General features: G+C 45.1%; 1 protein-coding gene and 1 pseudogene across 10 annotated transcripts in view; both read left to right on the plus strand.

The window, feature by feature from the left end:
- Positions 1-2,687: 2,687 nt before the first annotated feature.
- Positions 2,688-2,806, plus strand: LOC111733366 (annotated as a pseudogene).
- Positions 2,807-16,703: 13,897 nt separating this feature from the next.
- The window catches only part of GABBR1 (gamma-aminobutyric acid type B receptor subunit 1), a 29,555-nt gene continuing 19,838 nt past the window's right edge, over positions 16,704-26,420 (plus strand). For 4 of the 10 annotated variants that reach the window (XR_002777952.1, XM_023525376.1, XM_023525373.1 and 1 more), the window contains exons 1-8: positions 16,704-17,060; positions 17,466-17,556; positions 18,238-18,441; positions 19,157-19,342; positions 20,656-20,676; positions 22,116-22,276; positions 25,620-25,754; positions 26,119-26,289. Coding sequence is in view for 9 of the 10 variants with exons in the window: in XM_023525376.1 (XP_023381144.1) it covers positions 17,466-17,556; positions 18,238-18,441; positions 19,157-19,342; positions 20,656-20,676; positions 22,116-22,276; positions 25,620-25,754; positions 26,119-26,289 (969 nt within the window). In the remaining variant the exon portion in view is untranslated. Of the gene's footprint in view, positions 17,061-17,141; positions 17,180-17,465; positions 17,557-18,237; positions 18,442-19,156; positions 19,343-20,515; positions 22,277-25,619; positions 25,755-26,118; positions 26,290-26,420 lie in introns of those variants that run through there. The other 6 variants (XM_011384012.2, XM_023525371.1, XM_023525370.1 and 3 more) reach the window with 5 other exon arrangements.

Genomic DNA, 26,420 nt, shown 5'->3' on the forward strand with positions numbered 1-26,420 from the left:
TAGGGCTACAGACCCGGGGAATGACCAGAGTTTGCTTTCCCCACCCCCTCAGAGCTATGGAGCAGAGGCTGCCTGGTACTGGGCCTTCCTCCCCCACTCCCTCGCAGTAACCCAGCCTTTGAGGGGACTTCTAGGATATGACTAATTGGGACTGAGACCGCTTACTCATTGGACCTCAGGAAGAGGCTTATACATGTAATCTGTAAGTTTCCTTCAACCCCTGTCTTGCTGATATTAGCCAAAGGAGAGGGATCATTGCTGGCTTTTAAAAAAGAAAGAACATTTAGACTTGTTTTTCTATTTCTACTTTCTCATAATTGTCATTACCAAGCCATTCTTCTTGATGTCTAGCTTCCCTTTCTCCTACTGCAAATCCAAACTCCCTTTCTTACAGTTTGGATGTGTGATATGTTTGGGCTTAGTTAGCTCCTTGCTCCCAAAGAATACATTTAGGTAAGTCATGAGTTTGTTGGCAAAGTGGGGAGGAGAAATTTTCCTCTACCCTCAAGATTCTTCTGGCTGGTCTAATAATCAAATATACATGAGACAAATTAACAAGAGAAAAATGACCAAATTTAATTACACACATATGTATGGGAACTCTGTATATGTGAGAGAGTCAGAGACCCCACATGCATGAAAGGAACAGAAAGTTAAAATGAGGTATATATGGCATTCTGAGCTAAGGATGAGGTGAGGCTTCAAAGGGTCATTGTAGGATGAGGAGAAGAGCAGATGTTTAGTAATTAGAAGTTTGTCCTGCTCTATAGATAGCTAAAAAAATAAGGTTATCTCTGAGAATCTGTTATTATGGACATGACCCTAATTCAAATTCTCGAGGTGGTTTAGGGGACAGCAGAAGTTTCTCTTGAGCCCACAGGGTCTTGGTTGCCTTTAGCTCAAACAATCTGCATCCCATAGAGGCACATCTTGGGATGTGCCCCCCACTAAGTTTGACATTGGGAGTTGATGCCACTTGTGCTTAGAGAGGCAAGCATGGAGGAAAGAGGATTATTAGCAAGGTCAGCAGCTGTCAGTCATCACAGCCAATAAGGACAAAGCCAGCAACCAAGACATGTCCCTCCAGCCTTGGCATCACTTTATGATTTCTTCAGTGTCATAGGGGAAAGTAAGATCTGGAACGGAAATATGACTTTTTTCTTTACCTCCTGAGATCAGCTGATCACTGAAAGATGAGACTAGCATCAGCACCAAGTTTGAAAAATATATTTTCCAATCTTAAAGCAAGGATATCTCATTAAATAATAATAATAAAGAATTGGACGGACAACTTAAACCATGTTGTCTAATACAGTAATAACTAGCCACAGCAGCCATTTGAATTAAAATTTAATAAAATTAAAAATTCAGTTCTTTGATTGTACCAGCCATGTTTCAAATGCTCAGTAGTGCAGTATGACATATGTATGTATGACTGGAACATATGTTTTCTGTTTTTGTCTGAGATGAGCATCAGGGGCTAGAAGGACAGACTCTGGTAGATGAGTCTAGGAGTTGCTTATTCTTTCTCCATGCAAAGCAGCTGGAGTTTGGGCACAAGCTGGTTGGATATTCTGGAGCTGTGAGGGTGAAAGTCAAGGTCAGGAGAGGTGAACGGGTGAGCATGCTTGACTTCCTCTGAAGCAGGGATGCTCTTGGTCTAGAACCTAAAATGTCCTGTAGTGCTCTTCCTTCATGATGCATGTTCAGATTCAGGTAGGTGGGTTATGCACAAGATGCTTTCCTGGGCAGTGTTTAGGGGTCATATGGTGCTTGAAATTATGCAGCACCAGTCCAGTTGTCAAAAGCTGGATGAGAGGCCAGAATGAGATGGAGCATTGGGGGAGAGAGTCAGGAGCTAGACAATCAAGGCTACTTTGAAGAACAGCATCTGTGGAAAAACACAAATACCAGAAAACACCTGGCCAAATGCTTCCATGTGCCACTGTTCTAAGTGGTTTATGTGTATTAACTCATTTAACCCTCACAGCAGTAAAATTAATGTTAAACAATTATCACTCTTACTTTACAGATGAGAAAAGTGAGGCACAACAGAAGTTAAATCACTTGCTCAAGGTCACATCACTAAGGAGTAACAGAACTGGGACTTGAAGCCAAGCTTTCTAGCTTCAGAATCGGCACTTTGTGATCGCTGTACTACTCACTTCTGAAGAGCAGACCTCATTCACCTCCATGTACTCAACTGCTTCAAATCTCTGTAAAGGGAGTGGATTCTTGAAGCTGGGCAAAGAGTCTCTTGGATGACTGTTCTTTGGGCAAAGGTGATGTGAAGAAGGGAAGGGGAGAGGGGACTAGCAAAACCAAAGTCCACAGTGTTTACAGATATCTGGCATATAGGAACATTCAGTTTTTGCTAGGCATAGAGCAAGATGTAGATGTGTCTAAGAGGAGAAACTGCCCTGTGTGATCAGAGATGGTTATTTCCTTAGGCCTTTAAAAGTTATGAAATTGATTTTGTTTAGCATATCTTATGGGATCTTGGAAGTATCTTCAAGTTGTTTCTTGAGTGCACTGCACTCCTCAGTAATTTCATTTAATCTGCATCTCTCACCATGTCTGATACACAGTCATGTATGCAAACTGACATACTGTAAATAACAATGAATGTGTATGTTAGTTAATATGCTGTTCCTATGTGAAACTGTAAGCACTCAGCAAATGGTAGCATCTATGGCCATGCTACCCTGAACAAGCCCAATCCTGTCTGATCTCAGAAGCTAAGCAGGGTTGGGCCTGGTTAGTACTTGGATGGGAGACCACCTAGGAAGACCAGGTGCTGTAGGCGTAAAAAATAAAATATATGGGATTGTGAGCTGACAAGGTCCTTGCAATCTGTGAGGTCAACCAAGGGTTGCCTCGCCTAAACAAAAACAAAAACAAAAACAAATGGTAGTTTACCCAGGTAGTTACCTAATAACAGTACTGCATAAGCTTTTCCAGATTATGTGTAAAGTATATATCATATACAAATAATAGAAATACTGTTCTGCTTCTTTTGTTGTTTATATAACAACGTTTAATTCCACATTAATATATAATATAGCTCTCATATACTTTAAAAATTTGATTCTTATTTATTTGTTTGTACATTTGATTCTATCCCAAAATCCAAAAGGTAACATATTACGTACTTTGAAATACTCCCTCCCAGCCATCTGGAGCCAATTTATGTTTTCTCTGAATTCTTCCACATGTATGCCACTAGAGGGAGCTCCAGGAGAAAGTCACTGCAGATAAGGACTAATACTAGCACTTCCCATAGCCTCCAACTTTTGTTTAAAAAAATGGTAGCAACACTTCATGCTGGACATCTTTCTACATCAGTTCCTAAAGAATATAGTTGTTATTTTATACAGTTACACAATATTTTATTGCATGAATGTATTATTTAACTAATTTCCCAAGCTATTTAGATTGTTTAAATTTTTTAAATATTTATTTTACCAGGTTGAAATAAAAATGTATTCAATTAATTTATATTAATAAATATTTAACAGCAAATGTCATGTATTAAGCTTTTTATTAGACCTTGATTATAAAACTCTTAGCAAGACAAAGTTCTTGCCTTCATAAAAGTAATATTCCAGTTTTATTGCAGCTATATTCTAGTTACATGTTACCTGAGGAACAAGTCAATGAGTGCCAGGCCATTATTTTCAAACTTTTTGCTCTTACATATAATTTGGCAATTAATATCACTCTAGTAGGGCCAGCTACATAATTTGAGGGGCCCAGTACAAAATGCAGGAGAAAACTTTTTCCTTTCTTCTTCAGTTTCAGTCTCTAAATGTCATGGTAACTTTTTTGTTTGTTTGTTTGTTTTTGCTATTTAATGTTGCACTTCTTCAGGCACAGTGATACTTAGGGGTCAAATGCAGTCCTTCACAAGTGCCTAGGGTCCTGCCCTTGAACGTGGCAAGACAGGTGTGTATGCCTGACCTATCTTGTTTCCTTCCCTGTACCTAGGTCCCTGCTGGGAGGAGGATGGCACAGAGGGTGGCAATGATTCCTGGGAGGAGGGCAGCTGAAAACCAGTCCTGGGGAGGCTGAGAAGTGTAAGAAGCAAGAGCCTAGGCTCCAAGCCCCTATCACATGTTCTAGTGTCCCAGAGAACTTCACTTACAAAACACGAATTGAAAGATGAAATTATTAAGAATTTGAAGTTGGTGACAAAGAGCATTAAAATCCCAAACACAGTGTCCCCTTCTAAGCATGGGGCCCTGTGTGACTGCTCTGGTTACACTCCCATGAAGTTCACTCTGCCTTCTGCACAAGTGGAATTGTTGGCACAAAGAACATGTGCATTTGTAATTTTAACAAATATTGATAAACTGCCCTGCACGAAGTTGTATACTTTGTACAAAGTCACTTGCTCAAGGTCATACCACTAGGGAGCGGCAGAGCTGGTATTTGAAGCCAGGCTTTCTAGCCTCAGAATTGGCACTTGTCACGATTACAATATTGACCTCTACACATTGTACCTCAGCTTTCTCTTCTGTAAGTGGGGGAATAATAACATGCATTTCATTTGGCTTGTGATGAGAATTACGTGAATGAGTCCAGGTGATTGGTACACAGTAACCACTCAGAAAATGCTGTCTTAGCCATTCAGTGATTTTTCTTCTGGAACTCCCTTTGATGACATAAATATCATGAGGTATTGGATATTTTCTTTTCCACTCGTGTGGCCCTATTTTCATAGTATTTGTGTTTAAATTTGTCTGGTTATTCCATGAAGATTCAATGACTGATAAACTGAAAAATGTTCTAATTTATACTCATTAGCCAGATGTTTTAAAGATTGGCTGGAGAAATGAGAACATGAATTTGAATCAATCTGATGCAGATACCCAGCAAATGGATGCTTATAGCATGTGAGCACGTGTGTTGTAGTAAAGCCAGAGGCTGCTCTTTTATACTGGTATATTTATATAAGTAACACGCAGTATAGAAAACTAGAAAAAAGGTAGGAGAATATAGAGAACATAAAGCCAATGATGCATCGCCAAACGTTTAATTTTCCTATTATTTTTTTCATTTTTGTATCTTCATTGTTACTAGCCTAAAATTTACCAATATTTTCATCTCTCATAAAGAAAACCATTCAGCTTGTTATGAATCAGGTGAGTCAGGCTCTTAGGCTTTTTTCTTTTTTCTTTTTCCAGAAGTGAGAATGAATTCGTGCTGATTCTGACCAAAATATTATGGACTTCCCTGTGGAAGAGGCATTAAGCTAAAGCTATTCCGTAGGTCCTGGTGGGATAGAACAATTAAATGCAAGTCCTCGCAGGCCAATTTCAGTTCAATACAAAGAAGAATCTTTTCTCCATAGGAACTGTCCACCCCCTGACCTGTGGGAGTGAGCTTCCCTGTCCAGGACGTTCAAGCCAACACTGAACGGACATTAGGCGAGGTAACACTAAGGTTTTTTTCCTAGCTGTAGGATGGTACAAGAGTATAAATTTTCCTTTCCTGTCTTTTATCCTGCTCTTCCTCTCTTCCTTTCCATTTCCCTGGCACTTTCACCTCTCGCCAACATCCCCGCAGGGTCTTGAGGCTAAAGGCCCAGGAAGAGCTCCTAGTCTGCCCCGCAACGGCTGACGTCCATGGCTTCCCCACGGAGAATTGGTTGCCAAGAGCCTTTGGGGGCGGTGACCGCATATATGCAAAAGCGAAGCAAAAAACGAGGCACCTGCGAGAGGTGCAGTGACAGCTAGTTCCCACAGACAAATCCTTTTTTCCCTTTCACTTCAGACTCACTGCTCTTGGTCACCTGCTTTTCTCTGCTGTCCTCTTCGTTTCTCCGGTTTGGTCCAGCTTGGACTATAGCTCAGGAGAAGGAAGACTCAGGTGGCCATCCTGGCACCTAACCCAGTCCCTGGCAGCACTCACCTAGTGATGGCCCTTCTGTCAATATGTAATTGCTCCGACAGTAGGAAACCGCGGTGGTGGCCATTTTGGAACTGGGCAGCTGTCATTTTGCCCATCACCTGGAAGCCTGGCAATTACAGTCTTTTTCTTTTCTTTTTTCCCTCCCTCCCTCTCCCTCCCTTCCTTCCTTTCTCCCTCTCCCTCTCTCTCTTTCTTCTCTTCCCTCTCCCCTTTCTTTCTCCTTCTTCTTCCCCTTCTTTTCCCTTTCCCCCCTCCCCCCTCCTCCTCCTTATTCTTTTCTTTCTAGCAGATAAAACTAAATGGAAGGAAAGTTATGTAATGCAGAATTCCTAGGGCTCTTACAGGACTCATAATAACCCTATTCCAAAATACGGAGGATCTGCATCTTCACATATAATAGGATATAAGGAAGCTTGGAAAACTTGGAGGCAAAATCTAGCTCCATTCCGCATATGTCAGACTCTAGTTTACTGACCTGTGGGGAGACCTGGGACCTTGGACAGATAGCTTAAAGAAACCTCAGTTTCTTCAACTATAAAATGGATATTATATCACCCACCTCATGGGGTTGACATGAGGACTAAATGCAATAAGGTACACGAAGTGCTTAGGACTGTGTCTGGCTCTCAAAAGCCATAATAACACCTACTGTGCAGGATCTGTGCATAGGAAGTTAGGCTGTGAGGACAGGACTTTATTTTATTTTCCTAGTATCCTCTTCAGTGTGGAAGAGTGAGGGATACATAATAGAATAATTTTGTTAAAAGAATAAGTGAAAAAGTAGAATCCCCACCTTTAGATCTCCAACCTTTGTTTTCCCCTCTGTTTTAGGTCTGGAATCCCCTCTCAAGCACTTTTTTGCATTCTAATCCCTCTAGGTCAACATTTACACTTTTACTTGATCACACCAAGTTGTCAGCTCAGAGATTAGGATTTTTGACTTTTGATCTGGAATTCTGTATTAAGGGCTTTGTGTCCTGATGAGGAACTTCGAGTGTCTGTTGGCCTAGAGAGAGCTATCTTGAGGGGCAGGGATGACCTATGATAAAATGGCTTTGATTGCTGGCTTTGGTTGCTTTTCAGTAACCCACAAGTTGGGTTATTTGGAGCCAGTATCTTCTTTTCTCTCCTCACCTTTTACTTCTTTTATAGTTATCCTCCATGGCCACTTCTACAGCTTCCAAGACTGTCATAAGCTGGGACCCAAGTCTTTCTCTCTGTGTCATGTCTTCTTCTCTCTTGCTCCAGGGAAGTTTTCCCACCAGTGGCATAAGCCACATGTATAGGCCAGGGAACATTGGTGCTTCTGGACCTAAGGCCCCTGGGCTGTTCAAGGACCCTCCGAGTCCCAAATGAGGAAACTAAGGCCCAATTTTAAAAAATTGAGCCCAATCAAACTGAATCAAACTTAGTCTTTATTGTTGAATGAACTTTATGACAGACATTTTGCCAAACAGCATGTTTTGGCTGCCATTTGCCCTTGGTTCTCAGCGGCATTCTTAATGGTCAGTGTTGCCAAGTCACCAGATTAAGAAGGCATATGTAGTTATAGTTTTATCTCAGAAAAAAATGTGTGGATGGTGAAAAACTATTATGTTAATATATTCGGCTGTGAAGTTTTTAATATGCTTCTTGAACAACTGTTGATTTAGTTACTGACTTACCCCACAAAAGTTCAATCAGCTCAATTAGTATGTTAATGATATTACCTCAGAAAAGGACAAGGAGTTTGTAAGGTACCAGTAAGCTATAAAACAGCCTGGGGCCTTAAAATTGGTAAGAGTAGAGTTGAATGTGGAAATATGTATGTGTAGGGGCAGGATGGGATAGTGTGGGTAGAGGGCTTTGTGTTGCTGTGGTTACTCTTCTGGGGCAGCCTTGAGACAATATAGTGATTTCAAGGAGCCCAGCATAACTTAGTGCTTAACAGGTTAATCAGGGCTACACACTATTGTATTCAAATCAGGGCTAGGAAACTGCCTTGAGGCGTACCAGAAATGGAGGCTTTCTTTTTTATGCCGTATACCGTTTGCTTTGTTTTCACAGTGAGCATACGGCCTTTATAATAACGGTTTTTAAAAAAGTTACAAAACAAACAAACCTGGAAAAGCTCTTTAGTTGGTAAAAATCCTCAATTTCTGAAGGGACTTAAACTCGCTTTGTGACTAGTGCCATCTAATGGTCAAACGAAGTTATTGCTCTGACCTTGGACACAAGAGCAAGAGGGAGAGGGGCATGAGATGGGGGCAGGGGAAGAGACTGGGTGAAGTTCTGCAAGGATCTGCCAGGTGAGACTACTTAGTGGACAACATACCACAGTCATTTGCCAAAGTTGTACAGAGTTTATACTTACTGAAATATTAATCCATCAGTGAACTCACATTTAAGAACTTGGTAGCAATCAATGGAGGAAATACTAATTTGCATTCATGTGGAGTTTTTAACCTCAAAATAATTTCTGTAATTGTATTTTTTCTTCACATAATATGGGACGTAGGCAGATCAAATGGTTTTATTCCCTTTTGCAGATGATGAAATTGAGACCAAAGTGGTTGCAAGGGGCCCAAGGTCAGCCAAGTGATTACTGTCAGGGCAAGACCTAGAACCCTGGACTCTAGGTTACCAGACTGGCATTCTTTTCCAGGGGTCTGCGGCAGTTGAGGGCAAAAATATGCAGGTTTAATTTTATACTTAGATGTTTTATTATAATTTGGAGTTTGCCTGAACCTTCAGTGCCCAGAGGAAGAAATTACTCAAGAGTTAAAATCAAGAAGAATGGTGGTAGGCATTCAGCCCATTTTAGTTGTGCCTCTATCTTGAGCTTTTTCATCCTCCTCCCTGACAAGTTAATCCATCTCCCTCCCTCCATATTAATAGCTAGTTTACTATGTACTCTTCTGTCATAGGCTCCTGGAGTTAGAAGCCACATTGTCTCAAATCCTTTTAGTAAAATATTAGTAAGAAGCTAAAAAATTCAAAGACACTTATTTGGTACATTTCTCCTTCTATTTTATATTTTCCCCACTATGGTTTCACTTGGGTTGGGCAAAGGGAGGGAGACTTCAAGCAGAACTATAACTACATATGCCTTCTTAATCTGGTGACTTGGCAACACTGACCATTAAGAATGCCGCTGAGAACCAAGGGCAAATGGCAGCCAAAACATGCTGTTTGGCAAAATGTCTGTCATAAAGTTCATTCAACAATAAAGACTAAGTTTGATTCAGTTTGATTGGGCTCAATTTTTTAAAATTGGGCCTTAGTTTCCTCATTTGGGACTCGGAGGGTCCTTGAACAGCCCAGGGGCCTTAGGTCCAGAAGCACCAATGTTCCCTGGCCTATACATGTGGCTTATGCCACTGGTGGGAAAACTTCCCTGGAGCAAGAGAGAAGAAGACATGACACAGAGAGAAAGACTTGGGTCCCAGCTTGTGACAGTCTTGGAAGCTGTAGAAGTGGCCATGGAGGATTTAGGAGAGGAAGAGCAGGAGGAAGATGAAAGAAGACACCGTGTTTTGTCTGCTGCCTGCTTGACAGCAACCAGGGACTACAGATTCACCAGTTCTTTCTTAATGCCCATTGAGTCTCAGTCTCCTTCTTCTCTTTTTCCATCTCCTCCCTCATCCTACTTGTTGTGATTATCCAGACAGAATGAAAGTTTGTTTCAGACACCTTTGGAAATTCTCCATGTTTGTTCTACTTTCATAATAGGATCTTGCGGCAAGACCAAGGAAGCTGATGTTTGTTTGGAAGGCCACTTTCTTAAGTGGCAGGAATTGCAGCTAATCACCTTCCCAATAACATTTTGCTGTACTAGTAGTCTGACTTGGACCACCATTAGTGCTGTCATATGAATGAGAACTTGAGCCTGCACCAGAAATTGTACCTGTAATGCCAGTAGAGGACTCACAGGAGGTGAGAGATGAACAGAGGTCCTGCTAGGCCTAATGCTGGACAGGAAGCTTCAGTTTAGTAATGCTAAAGGCTGCTTTTTGTTTCTAAGCCAGAATTTATATTTTTATTTAAAAATATTCAAAAGACTTTAAAAAGACCCAAAGGCTCAAAGATGTCCAGGTTTACTAAAAGATCATACTGAGTTGGTGTTATTGGTTCCTCTTTTGCTAAAGTCTCAATTCGATCCTGGTTAATTATATGCCCTGATAATTCTTCTAGTTGGATAGTGGTGATTTCTTCTGACTCCCAGCATCTTTTATAAATGGCCATACATCCACGAACAATGAAAAATGTAATACCAGAAACAATCATGAAATATTTGTAGTAAGGGAGGGGTACTGAGCATACCATAGACAGCAAAATAATAACACCTACAAATAAGGCAAGTGAGTATAGACATTGCTAAAAGGAGATGTCTTGATAAACACTGGAAAAGTCTTCCTGGAGCCCCCTGCCCTATGCCAGGGCGAATCTACTCCTAACGGAAATCTTACCCATGTAGTTGAGTACTCCTTTGGTTTTATCTACAACAGCAATGCTGATAAGCAGAGGACTCCAGGGGGATAGACCCATAGATACCTGGGGGCTGCTTTCCACAGCTGATCATCAGACTGAGCAGAGGCTTTGGAGTCAGATAAATAAATGTTCTCATTTTGGCTTATTACATGTGAGACATTGGACAAATTATTAAATTCATTTGAGTTTCAGTTTCTCCATTTACGAAATGGAAATAAAAATATCTATGTCAGAGGATGTTATAAGAAGTGAATGGGATAAGTAAGGCATACTGCCCCAAACTGGTTATAGTAAGATAAATGTTATTATTATGATCTTGTAATTCACAGGATGGAAGGACTTAAATGTGTGGAGAATGTGTCATGATTATGGCCCATGAAAGAGAGCATCCCATTTCACCAATATCTAGGTTGTTGACAAACAACAGACCATCAAGAAGTTAATAGGCTTGGGAAGTGGTGTGATAATTCTGTACAGTTCAGTGACAACTGATCTTTGAGTCAAAAGATGTTTTTGCCGACATTTTATTAAGCTTCTAACCAGGTGGCAGGCACTGTGCAGCTTTTATAGTGGGATACAATGAGCCCTGTATTTAGGGGCTCTGACCTCATGTTGCTAAAGTTCTGCTCAGGAAGACATATTAAATAAATGATTCCATAATTATTTTAATTACCACTGAGATAAGTGCTTTGAATGATGAATATAATGTGATATGAGAATGACTAGCACGGTGAGGTGGCGGCGGGGAGGGGGTGGGGGTGTCTAGGTTAGTTCAAAGAATTCAGGTAAGGCTTCCCTGAGGAGGTGACACTTAAGCTATTAAAAAGGTGAAGATGGCATGGGAGGCCAAGGAGGACACACTTAGGCAGAAGGGGCCAGGTGTGCTTGGTCCCTGAGTTGTAAGTATTTGAGCAAGTTTAAATGCAATCAGGCCAGCATGGCTGGAGCACTGTGAGTGAGAGGAAGGAGGATCTGAGACCTGGGATTGAGACCTGGCTCTGTTATTTATTGGCTGTGACCTTGGGCAGATTGTTTAAACTTCCTGAGTTGTAGTTTTCTTATCAGACAAAGGGAGATATTGCTACACAAAAATAGTTGAAAGCATTAAAAGAGATAATGTTAGTTCTTTGTAAATTATGTACCAATAAGGTCTTATATTTCTGTGCTGATCTAAGTGAAAGAAATACCGAAAGCATCGGAAGGTGTATGAGTCAGGTTGGCTCTTAGAATTTCAGAGTGATGGCTGGGAAAGATAGAAAAGAAAGAGTTAAAACTCAGGAGATGCTTGATGACTCTAGATTGCTAAAGCAGAGCTTGCTTCCCATCTGTTCTAGGCTTTCCTTTTTGTTGGATCACAATGGGACGTGCAGGTTCCTGGACCAGGGCAAGACTCGTCTGGTCCACTCACTGTAATAGGGGCATGGCTTCCATATAGGGCCTTTATGGGGATCCTAACTGGGGTTTTTTATGGTATTCCCATGAATAGGATTTCTAGTCTGTTACCTCAGATTTGTTCATTTGACTTCTAGAACATCTATATGTAAATATTTTCTCATGTATATACCCTCAGTACCATACACCCTATTCTGTAATTCCGAAATCCACAATGCTCTGAAAACCAAAAATTTTGTTTCTAACTCATTTGGTGGCAATCTTGGCCTGACTTGTATTCAATTTGTGGCAAAATCAAATGTGAAACTATGTATGGTATTTATTTACTCCACCTAATATTAATAGTCACGCATTTTACTGTAGAAACAGATATGTGCTTATTGTAGGCATTAGACCTCTGTACATATATCACATAATGGAGTTTTCAGCTTTCTGTAGTTTCTAACAGAAAAACCTGGGTGATATGTCTTTTTACTCTAAGTATTATTTGGATAGTGCGCTAGTGTGCTTTGAATAAATGAACAATCATTATAAGTAACTGAATTTGACATAGTAGACGAGAAATCTGTTGCAGCAAAATGAACAAACAAAAACCCTACCAACCAATTGGTACACACATTATGATGCATGAGCTTTTCATATTGGTATGAATAATTATGTATAGATATTCATGCCTGGTATACACTTAATTACATATTTAATTGAACATAATAGTAGTTTGAAATTCTTTAAAATCCAATTATTTTGTAGTTTCAGGAATAGAAAACTCACTAAATTTATTTGTGAGAACTGAATCTTATCTAAATCTGTTAACTTAACCTCATATTCCCTTTAGAAGAAAGGACAAACAAGCTATTTTCTTTTTTGTTGCTCAGGTTAACATAGCATTTCACTACATTGCGTTTATTCATTTATTATACAAGGGCTCACTTTTTGAGAAAATATTTATAGAGGCAACTCATAGTGTCAATTCCATAATCTGGTTATTGGCCCAGAGCACCTGTGAGACAGCGTTCCCCACACTTTGAGCACCTTGTGGGCAGGGAAGATAGGTGTCGGAGCAAGTGTTTACTATGTGGCTTTTTTATTTCATTGAAGTTTTGTGAATTCCAGACTGGATTCCCCTGTATATGCTTGGAAAGGCATAATAGAAATAGCTTTGTAATCTTCCTGTTTCCTCTTCCTGGCACAAAGAACCAAGGCCAGAAGTGTCAAGAATGTACAACCAAACTAGAATTGTGTGTGGGGAGCACTTAAGGGGAATTGTGAAAGATTTTCCCTCATCCCTCTACTTTCTTTTGGCCCATTGATTCTGAGTGCCTACTCCTATCAAGAAAGGAAAGAGCAAGAACACAAAAATAGAAAATGAGGGAAAGGTCAAACAGGAAAGTCTTAGTGATATTAAAGTATGATGAGAAAGGGTCCAAGCTCTCATTAAAAAGCCAGAACAAAGCCCAACATATAAATAATTTCATGTTTAATTTTTAAACCTTTGTTTGATACATTTTCCTAAATAGCAAGAACTGTGTAAAACAGAAAACCCTTCCTGAAGACAAGACTTTTACCCCAACCTAAGAGGACAGGCGTATTCTCCCTTAAAAGGAGACAGAAATACAGTTTGACCATGGATAAAGAATTGGGGTGGGAGCTGGGTGAGAGGTGTGCCTTGAAACCAAGTCTCTGAATGCAATAGAAAGAATTTGGAAATGAACTAATACACTTGAACTCAAATATTGACCCCGTCAATTTTGTAAGTGGGTGAACTTTGATTTGCTTCTTGCTTTCTTTAAATCAGTTTACCGGGCTCTAAAATCGCGACATTAATATTAATATTTCCTTTGCATGGCTGTGTGAGAATTAAATTAGATATGGTCTGAAAACAACTAGCATTTAGCAGGTTATCAATAAATTGAGCTAATTTGGTTCATGTTTTCAGGGCTTGTAGGGTGTTAAGTTCTGGGCCCTATACTCTCAGGGTTGGTAGACAATAAAGCAGAAGAGAAGAAAGGAGCGGAAGTATGGGGAATAAAATGAACAAGAAGGTAATTCTCAGGGAATGTGAGTAGGAACCTCTTCGTCTCTATGAAAAACAGTCAAAAACTGCAAAAGTAGGTGGTAACACCAAAGACACAAGGAATACAAGAGTGAGGGATGAAGCAAGGGATCAAGTTCAGGGCCCTTCCCAGAGAAGTTTTGTGTGTTAAGGTAAAGAAGGAAGTGGATTGACTGTGGGGAGGGTAGGGTTAGGATATTCAAGCAGTGGTGGAGAAAAGACCTCAATTAATGTTCTGAGGAATATAAGGGCCAGGAATCTGGCAAATGACATTGGATGATGAAAAGGTGAGAAGAGGAGGTTGTACCTACTGGTGGAGAAAGGTAACCAGTGTGTATAGTGAATATGATTGGAGCTTCTGTCCACATCCCCAAACGAGTTTGCCCGAATGAATAACAGATGTTGGCTAAATTGTTTCAATGTGCTTTGGGAGGTTTTTTTTTTTTAAACTTTAAAAAAGTGGTTGTAAAGGTAACATTTGTAAAACATTTGGACAAAAATTGAACGAATAAGACAAAAAAAACAACAACAAAAAAAACCTTGCCCAATAATTCACGGCCCCAAAGGCAATCCTATAAACATTTTGATGTATTTTCTTCTAGCTTTTAAACATATATATGCCACAGTCGTACAAATTTTATATTCTTTTTTCTCAAATTCTCATTTTTTTCAATGTTAATGTCATTGGAAGATACTCTTTTAAACATGTTTTCATAACTATTCCTTTGAATGGATACATTCTAGCTTACTGAATCAGTATCTGTGATTTTAGGTGGTTTCCTTTTCTGATTTAACATCAGCAGTGTGGTAACGAATATCACCAAAATAATTTTGTTTCATGGAATCAGATTCCTTCCATCCCCCTTTTCAGGCAGGACTTCAGGGAAGCCAGAGACAAGTTGCCAGAATAAAAGACCAGATAAGGACCTAGAGAGCACCTACTCAGATATTTTCCTACAGAAAGGCCCTGCTGGGTCTGGGGAGATTGTCCTCTGGGTACTCAGCCATGCCAGGACCATACAGGAGAACAGAGGGGTGGCATCTCACCACCAGACAGTTGAACTAGCCTGTAGATAGGGCACAGAGCCAGGAAACTTTTCTTTAAGAAGTAGTCTGGAAAACTTTTCATTCATACATTTTCCCGGTGTCGATAACTGTGTTTTAGTCAACGCCCACATATTTTGGTTCTGCCCTGCTGAGTGGACAGGCCACTTGGAGGATGGGTGGCTATCATTTTGAGTGGTTAGAAATCCTGCCCCACTCTCTACTCCTGCCTATTTTCTAGCTCAGTGATTCTCAATTAGTCCTGAGGGAACATTTTGAAAACGTGTGGGCTTTCTTTTTGTAATTACAATGATTGAGGGGGGCACAATTGGCATTTATGGGTAGGGCGGGGTATAAGATGTTCTTCAAAGTACAGCCTGCACAACGGAGAATTGTCCCTCATCTAGATTCTCAAATGTCCCCTAGGACATTCATGTAGGTGAAATCTGTGTTTAATTATCTGAGTCTAGAACAATTTTTAAAAAAACGGTTTTAATATACAATGAACTTTCTAGGAATGCAATTACAGTTCCGTGTAAATTTAGAGAAGATTAACTTTGCTAAGAGAGTTGTTCAATATTTCGTTAAAGCATGGCAACATGCTGGAGGTATGTGAGTCACATACCTCTAACTTAGCACCTGTATTAGTCTGTGTTTGTAGCAGTTCCATCCTTGTGATTCTGTGGATAAGTACAAGCATCTGCCTACTTCATCATGACTTCTACTACAGTCAGGTCTCAACACTTACATCATAATATCGTTTATGTTATTTTACTACAGATTATTTTATTTCATTTTATGTTACAGACAGGGAAGCATGTTTGTTTTTTAAGTCATATGTATGTAGGTAGGTTATATTATCTATGAATTTCAAATCAGCATTCCAAAATATTTGTTATAAAGAAGGTTAAGGATCGAGAACCTTAGTTCTAATCAGTCTCGCAGGATCTGGTTTTTCCTTTTCTCAGGACTAGCCAGAAATAAGTCCCCATCTCCCCGCTTCCCTCCTCCCTGCAGAAAGAGCCTTATGTTGCCTCTCCCATGAATATCACACACACACACACACACACACGCACACGCACGCACGCACACACCCTCCACAACCAGACAATAGCCAGGAGCCTCTAGAATTGTCAAGAGGCCTGCACTTCCCCCACTGTCGTTAGAACTTCCAGTTCTCCCTTAGTCAAGAAATATCGATTGCCAGGCCCTGTTGGGAGTATAGAAGGTAATGCTAGCTCCCGTTCACTTGGAGGCTCATTTGTCTCTTATTTACCCCCTCCTCTTACTATCTCAATTTCTCTCTTTGATGGTCCCCTCATCTCTTGCTTCCAATCCTCCCTCCTCGTTCCCTTCCCGGAGCAGGGGAGTAGCAAATAGCTGCTGGACTCGCGGAGCAGCTCTGGTCTCCCAACTCTGTCCTTTCCCATCCAACTCTTGTCGCGCTTAGGTGGCTCCAGGCCTTCACTCCCAATCTCTGACCCTGGTTTCTCCTTTCTCTCCCACCGGTCTGCTTCTCCTCCAGGCCTTTGACCTCTGCTTCTCTCCTCTCACCCAGATCCAGAGCTGCCTTCTCTTGGTGCAACTGCCTTTTCCCACCTGCATCCTAGATTCCCTGTCTCAGCCCCAGTCTCTCTGCCCAAATTTGGCTTGGGTTTGCTCGCCCGCACCGCAGCTTCCAGTAGGCTTGACCGCGGGTCCCTGCCGTACGCGCGTGAGCACCGGCGTCTCACTCTCCGCTAGCCCTCAGCTCCGCTCTCCGCCGCCGCCCGCCCCCCGGCGCTGTGGGCGGTCCAGGGCGGGGCCCGAATCCGGGGCGGCTCCCGGGGCTCCGGTGGTGGGAGGGGCCCTCTCCTCGTCTCCCCTTCTCTTTCCCCTGCCCTGTCTTCTCTCGCACCCTCCTTCTTCCCTCCGCCCAGGAGCTTTCCCGGGTCCCCGGCGCCGCCTCCTTCGCTCCCGGCTCCCGGATCCCGCGGCCACCGCCGCCGGAGGGAAGGAGAGACGGGAGTGGGGTCGAGGGAAGCGAGAGAGCTGGCAGAGACCCTGGCTGGGCAGGAGCCAAGATTCGAGGGGAGGAGGGTCGAGAGGAAGAGGAAGGTGGAAGAGAAAGGAGTGGGGAGAGGGAGGAGCGGCCGGGCCTGGGGCCTTGAGGCCAGGGAGAGCCGGGGAGCTGGGCTGGCGCGCCGAGGTAAGAGCCAAGGCCCGGGGGAAGTAGGGCTCGGAGAGGGGTGCGCAGGGGAGGGCCGAGGCGGGAACACGGGGGCTGGGGGAGAGAAGGAACGGCGAGGAAGGAATCCGGGAGCGTGGGTAAGCCGGGCTCTGGCTAGCCGCGGGGGCCGGGGGAGAGGAGGTGGTGAGAGGTGGAGTCCCGGGAGGGTGTGGGGGGGCGCCGAGGAGGAGGGTGGGGACAGGCTTTCTCTCCTCCTTTCCCCCCCAACCCCGCGCCGGGCTCCGCCCCCGCCTCCTTCGTGGGGCGCTCTCCATGTCCTCAGGCTGAGCGGGGTCGGAGGCTAGGAGGGAGGCCGGGTCGCTTTCCCGGTCCATGCAGTGCCCATGGGGCTCCGTCCGGTCCTCACCGCCGCCTCTTACTCAGATGCTGCTGCTGCTGCTGCTGCTGTTGGTTCCGCTCTTCCTCCGCCCCTCGGCCGCAGGCGGGGCGCAGACCCCTAACGACACTTCGGAAGGTGCATCCTTCTCCGGCGACCTCGGGCCCCCCTCCACCCCACTCTCCCTTTGCTGATCTTCATTACTATCCTGTCCGCCATAACATCGTGGCCTGGCAACCCAGTCTTGGCCCCACTTTACTACTCCTGCTGCCTTTCTATCAACCCACACTATTACCCAGCACCCTTTTTTCTCTGCCCCACATTACACTAGGCCACCTTTCTGTGACCCTGCGTTATGTCCCCAGTTCCACCCCTTTCCTGGTCTCGCATTACTACCCCAGTTCTGCCTTGTCCTTGGTTCTATGTTTCTGCCCAGATGGCCTTATAAGACCTCCATCTCATCTCACCCTAATTCAACTCAAATATCCTCCTTTAGCCTTCCTTACCCAGCTCACTCACAGATCACACCCCTTCACTATTTCTTAATTACTTTTCTCCTTACCCCCAACCAGCATCCTTCCCTCCTGACTTGTGGCCTCTCTCATTAGCCTTAACCCTGGCTCATTACTCTCTGTCCTTCAGCAGAGTTCTGTACCCATCCCCACTCCCACCCTCTAGCATCCCATCCCATCCCCTCCCTTCTGTCCTCCACCTGCCCACTGACCACGCCCTGGCTCTCCTGCCTCCAACTGCTGACTCTGCTCTTTCCTTTTTCCCCCACCATTTCCTCTCTTTACTCCTACCCAACTCACCCCTCAGGTTGCCAGATCATACACCCGCCCTGGGAAGGGGGCATCAGGTACAGGGGCCTGACTCGGGATCAGGTGAAGGCTATCAACTTCCTGCCTGTGGACTATGAGATTGAGTATGTGTGCCGGGGAGAGCGTGAGGTGGTGGGGCCTAAGGTCCGAAAGTGCCTGGCAAATGGCTCCTGGACAGATATGGACACACCCAGCCGTTGTGGTGAGTAGCCTCCTAAAGCCCCTCCTTTCTTCAAGACCATTCCTCTTCCTGCCTCAAACTTAGCATTGTTTGCAAATGGACACTTTAAATCCAGTGTAAGTAAATTCACAGATACTTTTATTGAATGATTACTATGTAGGAGGGACTTCGATGTATATAGTTGGAGGCAGTAAAGTAAGCAGCCTGCACATTTCATTTCATCCTTCCTTCATTAGGCCACTGACCACTGATAAAATAACCTGATTATTCACCTTGTGAGTTACTCTCTTTGATGATTATTAGTGTCAGATTATGCAAAAGCATTGTAAAATAATTTCACCACATTTCCAAATACCTCTGTCTCCAATGCAGAAACCATATACCCAAGAAACAGAACCCAGTTTAACAGTAATACAAGCCAACTAGAATAAGAAAGGCAAATCTGATTGTGCATCTAAAGTCACATACATCCACATATCCCAAAGTCAGAGAACTGCCCACTGAGGAGATTGCATTTTATGTGCTTATAGCTCCATCTTGGGTTCCTACATGGCAATGCTTTTACCTTTTTTCTTGTGAGAATGTGTGTATGCTTCCAGGACTAAGGGAGGATTGGAAGATAGAGGGGCCAATCCTTTTTACATCTGATTTCCTGCACTGTAGGATGCTTGTGGGCCCAAACCCAAAGCTGAGCCTTTTCCAACCTGCCTCTCTCTGTTTTCTGATTTCTCCACAGTCCGAATCTGCTCCAAGTCTTATCTGATCCTGGAAAATGGGAAGGTGTTCCTGACGGGTGGGGACCTCCCAGCTCTGGATGGAGCCCGGGTGGATTTCCGTTGTGACCCTGACTTCCATCTGGTGGGCGGCTCCCGTAGCGTCTGTAATCAGGGCCAGTGGAGCTCCCCCAAACCCCACTGCCAGGGTGAGGGGAATAGCTGCCTGCATGCAGCTGATGAGAGGATGGGTGTGGGCTGGGAATGGATGGTGGGAAAGGATGGGCGGTATACAGAATTGGGGGGACTTGGGGGGGCAGAGATGAAAGCCTAACTCTTTCCTCCATCCGCCCACCTCAAACTTCCTCCACTTTACCTATGTTGGGTTGGGAATTTCTTCATTTACCTTTCTCTTTTTATATCTTTTCCCTGCTCTCAATTCTGGGGTCTCACATTTTCTCTTTTTCATCATGAATCTCACCCACCATCACCCTTCTTAAGATTTCAGTACTTCAGTTTTCCCTAGCCTCAGTGATTTTCTCTAAACTTAGAGCTTTCTATACATAATCCTCTTCTAGAATTGATCCCTCTCCATTCATTATATCTGAATTATTGTACAGACTCAGAAATAAATCATGGCATAGTTAGAAAAGTTGATAAGATTGGAAAGAATATCTGGGGTGGAAAATTATCAGGATAAAAATTAAAACGGCTTAAAACTGGGGGCAGAACTGTCAGAGCATTAAGGACAGCCCATGGACTGGGGAGGGGCAGTCCTCTTCTATGTCTCTCAGACAATTTCCATTATTTCCCAAGGGAATCCATCTTGTGTCTACATTCTGCTTTGTAGTTATGGAAATTTCCCCTTTTCCTAGCATCCATATTTTCCCTCTGCAGCCTTCTCTCCTGGGATGCAGATATACATTGTGCTTCCTCTACTCTTGTAGACTCAAGATCCTTGGGCCTGGCTTTTCTCCCTTAATTATACTGCTTGTGGTTTCCCATTCCATTTTGGAAATTGGGAGTCCCATCTAGGGGTGGATTGACTATGAAGCTAATGAAATTTAAGCTTCGGGACTCTTCATTTACACAGACCTCTTCCAGTGCTCTAATAATAATGTATTCACAAGATCATAGGTTTATGTAAAAATTGCATAAGTAAGATATTTTAGCAGCAATAGGCTAAAACCAATTGTAGTCGTAATTTGCAATTGTTTCCTCTTAAAGAGAGACCGCTAAATTTTATATTTAGGCTCCACAAAACCAAGATCAGCCCATGTCTTAGCTGCAGGCAACTCCTGTCTCAAATTCTGTTGTCCTATGAAAAATAAAAGAAAATCAACAAATCCTGACCCACAGCCCCACCTTGCTCTTATCCCCAGGCACTCTCCCCTCAGAAACGCAGGCTTCTCCTCTACCCCGTCTTCGGCATGGACAGGTGTGGGAGGGGGCTGGGGATGAGGCCAGGGAAGCTGGGCGCCAGTGGTAACTCTTCTCTGATCCCCGTCTTTCCTGCTGCCAGTGAATCGAACGCCACACTCAGGTGAGATGAGAAACCCTTATCGCGTGCACTGCTATACCCTGACCCTTCACTCTTCACCCTCCAACCCCAGGGATTCTGCCCCAAGGCTATAGGGTCGGGGGCCTTCTCCCACCTTTCCCCACCCATCGCAGTTTGCCGCGGGCCTCTTCTTTCCCTACCTGTTTTCCTGCCTCCAGTCACGGTTTTCTGCGAGGCCGCGGTCCCTCCCATCTCCCTGCTTGGCTGCACTTCCCTTGGCTCCGCCTTCTCCCATCTGCTTTTGCCAAAGGGCAGAGCCCAGCAGGGGGCGGCAGGGTGCTGGGAGACTCTGAGCTTCCGCTTTGTCTTTCCCTGTGGGGTTCCTTCCGACCCTCTCTGGAACCTATTCCTGCTTGCCCAGTCTCTAGGATTTCACCTGACCACTCCCATCAGCTCATCCTACTCATCTCACCCCTGGCCAAGCCTCACCTTCCTTCAGCACCTCCCCATATCCTTTCCTTCCCTCTATCCTTTCCCTTCTATATGTTCTCAGCTCCTTCACCCATCACCCTTTAATTTTTGTCTACCCAGTCCCTTGTTCCGTATCTTTATCCCCATCACTCTCCTTTGCACCTCCCCTTCTCTACCCAACTATCTCTTTCCAAAACCATTCCCAACGCTCTCTCCCTCACAACCGTCAGTCCTTCACCTCACATATTCACAGCCCCACTCAGACTCTCAGGAGCCAGTCCCTTCTCGAGTTCCACTCCTGTCCTTCTCCATCCTTTGCTCCTCAGTGCTTTAGCGTCTTGCGGCTCTCTCCGCCCACCTCTCCCTCTTGACACGCCCCTTCCCCTCATTTCTCCTTCCCCTGATGTCCCCTTAGGTGGGATTCCTCTCTTCCTGTCCATTCCTTTTCCTGCCCCCGGGGGTCGCGCGTCCTCCGTCTCTCCCGCCTTCCCTCTCCCTTCCCCTCTGTCCTTCCCACAGCTGCGCTCGCCTCCGTCCCCGCCCCCTTCCTCTCTGCTCAACTCCTGCCCCTCCCCTGTGCCCGTGACGTCAGAGCCTCCTCCCAGCCCTACATCTCCTCCTCCCCTCGGTCGGTCGGTCAGTCCGTGAGGAGAGTCTGCGGTTGCTGGCTGTGGAGGTGGCTAGAGCTGTGGTGGGGGCCGTAGGAAGCCAACCGTCCCTGCTTCCCCGAGGCCCTAATCCCCTCTGCCCTGCAGAACCAGGGATGGAGGCCCCTCCTCGACATCCCCTCAGCAGCCCTCCCCAGGACAAGTGTCCTCCCTGAGCTCCCCACTCCCCAAGCAGCTACCTCCCGCTCCCCGCCATGGGTCCGGGGGCCTCCTCGCCCCGGGTGGGGTGGCCACTACCACTCCTGGCGGTGATGGCGGCAGGGGTGGCTCCGGTGGTGTGGGCCTCCCACTCCCCCCATCTCCCGCGGCCTCACCCGCGGGTCCCCCCGCACCCCTCCTCAGAACGGCGCGCAGTGTACATCGGGGCGCTGTTTCCCATGAGTGGGGGCTGGCCAGGGGGCCAGGCCTGCCAGCCCGCGGTGGAGATGGCTCTGGAGGACGTGAATAGCCGCAGGGACATCCTGCCGGACTATGAGCTCAAGCTCATCCACCACGACAGCAAGGTAGCCCCCGACATGGGAGTGGGTGGGAGGAGAGGGCTTGGGGAGCTCGCTGCACGCCATCTCAGTCTGAGCCATCTCAGTCTGAGTCACTTCGGGGATTTTGAGGCAGACCCCTCCTCTGTGTGACTAGCAGGAGAAGGACTGGGAGTGTGGGAGCTTGGGGAGAGGCACAGGAGCTGGAGGTTCAGGATGAGGTTCTAAGGGGTTCTGGATGGTTAATCATGTTGCAAGGCAGACCCTTCTGCTCTGGGAGACCCATGGAAGTGCCTGGGGTTGAGGGAACTGGTAATAGATTTAGGGCACAAGCTGATCCTGATGCTCTGGGGAGTAAACTAACCCTGGGATGGGTTGGGAGATGGAAGGAATGTCAGAGGTGGGGAGCTGGCTCAGGGGTTTACATTTACCATGGTAACAAGGTAAATCTTGGCATCTGGCTGGAGCCAGAAGGAATAGGGACTTGAGTGCTCTAGTTTATCACAACAAACAACAAGGTAGCTGTGAGCCCTGCCTGACTCCTTCTCATCCCTCTATCCCCAGCCCTGTGGAGGATTCCTGGATTGTGGGACTATATAGAATATTGTAGTTGGGGAAGGCTAATGGTCAAGAGATGGGCAGAGAACACTGGGAAAATGAATTGGATGAGACCCGCGTGGGAGCCCCCACAATAGCATAGGGATGGAGAGGAATCAGGATACAGAGAGCAGAAAGAGAACAGTGAGGAATGGCAGTGCAGGAGGGGGCGAGGAGGAGTGGGGATAGTGAGAGATCCTGGGGCATCCTGTGGAACTTGCATCTTGAATTTATATTTTTTACAGCATTGTGGCCTCTAAGATGTGAGAATGGAAATGAGATGTAGGGTTCGGGAGATGAGGAAGAAGGGTGGGGAGGTAAGAAAATTTGGGTCCAGGGGTAGAAAGAGATGGTCCTGTAAGATTCTTTTTCCTCCACTATTCCCTACTCTTAATTGGAAGTACGAGGAAAGATGTGGCACAGGGAAGGAAGGAAAATTTGGACCTCAGATTTATTTTCTTTGACATGTGGCCCAGCGACTTAAGGGATTGGGGGTGAGTAGAATAGAGTCTAGAGGTGAGGGTTGCCTATTTCACACCTGGGGTAGACTGAGGATTTATATTCATTCTTTAGAGCAGTAACCCACACCTAGAAATAGGTGTGTGAAGGAGGAGGTGGCAGAAGTCGGATCGAAGGTAGGATCCTTGGGGAGAAGAGAACACAAGGACTGTTAGGAACTTGGAGAGGGAACTTCAGATACCTTCTGACGCTTTCCCAGTGATTCTCAAACTTCATTGTACATAAGAATCACCAGAGGAGTTTGTTAAATATACAGTTTCTAACTTCTTGGTTAGGGATGAGTCCCAAGGATCTGCATTTTTACCAATGAAACTCCTGCCCTGGTGGGTGCTTTTGTAGCTAAGCCCAGGATGTGAATGGGAAGAGCAATAGGGCACAGGGTAGGAGAGGCAGGATGAGAAATACAGGGCCAGAACAGGGAGGAAGGGTCTAGCTTTGGGAGAGCAAGAGTGATAATTGGCTATGGTGGGTGGGAGTATAGGAAGAGAGATGGGGGATGCGTGCAGGCTTTATGATAGGGGATCACAGGGAGCTTTGAGATCTCTGTGTGTGAGCTCAGACTCATCCACGATGACAGGTGAGTCCTTGGGGGTGTTGGAAAGCAGATGGACCTGAGAGAAGGGAGATGGAGGAAAAAATAGCAGAGGCAGCAAGAATGAGATGGAAAGGCAGACAAACTGAAATGTGTTGTTTCCTGACTGCAAATCTGGATCCTTGCAAGAGCAGAGGAGAGGGAGGAGAATAGAAGTGTACTGGGGAGGGGGTGAGAATCACATGGTGGAGGAAATCTGCAGTAATGCATTGGGTGTGGAAGGGGGAAAAGGATGTAAGAAAAGATAAGGAAGGGATGAGGACACAAAAGAGACATCTAGGTAGCATATGTTGCTGATTATATATATATATCTTATATGTTCTTCTATGTCCTTGTTGTTCCTATTGACCTCTTCAGACTGAAAAGGGAGGGGCACTGAGGGGCCTTGGGAGAAGCTGGGGGCAGGATCTGGAATAACAGATGCTGGGAGAGTGCAGGAAGGTGAGACCTGAGAATGGTAAAGATGCAAAAGATGCCAAAGTGGGAGGGATGAAGAACCTTCAAAAAACAGCCATTAAGCAGATGTTGAGTACTGCCCTTTGTAGTGGGGTTGGGTGGGCAACAGAGTTCTGGGCGAGTGTTGGTTCTTTCAGACTCTGTCAGCCTCCCCTGACTCCCCCTTCTCCAACTTCCCACAGTGTTCCAAATGTCAGGCCTCTGTGGGAAGTGAGCAGGCTCTAGGGGGCCTTCTTTGTTTCCTTGGAAATGCCCCTCCATTTCACCCTCCCCAGTATCCTATGCCTCCTGTCTGTGTCCCCTCTGCCCTGGCTCCCCACTAGCTTCCATTTCTTCTTCACTTCCTTTGGAGCTCTAGCAGCTTCTGAAATGTCATATTTCAGCAGGAGGGAAACACCCATTGCTGGCTCTTCCTCCCCCCACTTCCCTTCCTCCCATCATTCCTTTCATCTCTAGCTTTCTACATTGTTTACTTTCTCCATCTCCATGCCTCTCCTTTAGGCACTCTAAAATTATCTAGTTTCTTGAGAGTCATTCTGTTTATTCTACCCACTTCTTTCCTCATCCTTGTTTCTTCCCCCACTTCTACCCTTGAGTGTCTTTGTTTCTAATGGACCTGTCAAATGTCAGGGCCCAGAAGGAGGGGGTGGATGCTGAGCTGGACCTCCTGGTGGACTCGTTCCTGTTCTCTTTTATTTATCAGTAGTCCTGAAAAGAGAAGAGGGAGGAAAAAAAAGGAAGGTTGGGAGAGGGCATTTGCAGAGATGAGGGAGAAATTTTCATAATATGGCTTTGAGGAAGCTGTCTGGGGCTTGGGGAGAGTTTATTCACATTCCTGCAGACTCTTCTACTTACAGATGTTTGGAGCACAGAAACATAGGGTGAGAGTCAGGGATGGTAGGGGGAAGGAGGGTTGAGGGGTGTGATAATGAGCTGAAAGGAGGGAAGATGTGTTTTGTATTAATACTGATGGGTAAGGCACTAGGTGGAAGACAGAGAAGGGTGTTTACCAAATGAGGGGAAATAAGAGAAGACAGGAAGAGATGTCAGAAAGGAGAACATGGTAATCATGACCAAAACGTTTCAGCAGAGGGATGGGTAGTTGGGAGAAATAACTAGCTTTTTGGGAAAAATAAGAGTAGGAGTTGCAGGCAGGCAAGGAGTGTTAGGAGAGCCTACCCTCATTTTCCCCCAACCCCTATTTAGTGTGACCCAGGCCAAGCCACCAAGTACCTGTACGAGCTGCTCTACAATGACCCTATCAAGATCATCCTTATGCCTGGCTGCAGCTCCGTCTCCACGCTTGTGGCTGAGGCCGCTAGGATGTGGAACCTCATTGTGGTAAGCAGTGCTTGGGGGTTAGAAGGTGGGCCATTCCCTTTTAGGCTGTACTAAAGAAAGGGCATATTTAAGAGGACTGCTTCCAAGATTCAGAGTCCTTTATAGACCTGAACTAATTAGCCTCCTAGCAACAGTGCTGCAGCTGACCTTGTTCATCCCAAGGAGCTAGATCAGTGAAAGGACATTCTGATTGTAATGGGTGTGAGGGCTTTTGAAAATCACTTTTCTTAGGGTAGAAGTAGGGACTCTTGGAGAGAGTCAGGGAGAGAAGCCTAGAGGTGGGGAAGGGTTGAAGGAACTCTTAGCAGGTCTTAGTGGAGTCTACTGATAAGGTCCTCTTTGGCACTATCCCTGTCTCTCTTAGCTTTCCTATGGCTCCAGCTCACCAGCTCTGTCAAACCGACAGCGCTTTCCTACATTCTTTCGAACTCATCCATCAGCCACTCTCCACAATCCTACTCGTGTGAAACTCTTTGAAAAGTGGGGCTGGAAGAAGATCGCCACCATCCAGCAGACCACTGAGGTCTTCACTTCGGTGAGGAGGGACTGGGTAAAGACTCCAGTGCAGAGAGATGTGACATGGTATTCATTTTAGAGGGAAGATCCTGATTCTTTATCAAAAGAGAACACATTCCGAGTGGGTTAAGTGCATGTTCTTTCTGTAGC

This window comes from Pteropus vampyrus, unplaced genomic scaffold, assembly GCF_000151845.1.
Source record: "Pteropus vampyrus isolate Shadow unplaced genomic scaffold, Pvam_2.0 Scaffold553, whole genome shotgun sequence".
NCBI lineage: Eukaryota > Metazoa > Chordata > Mammalia > Chiroptera > Pteropodidae > Pteropus > Pteropus vampyrus.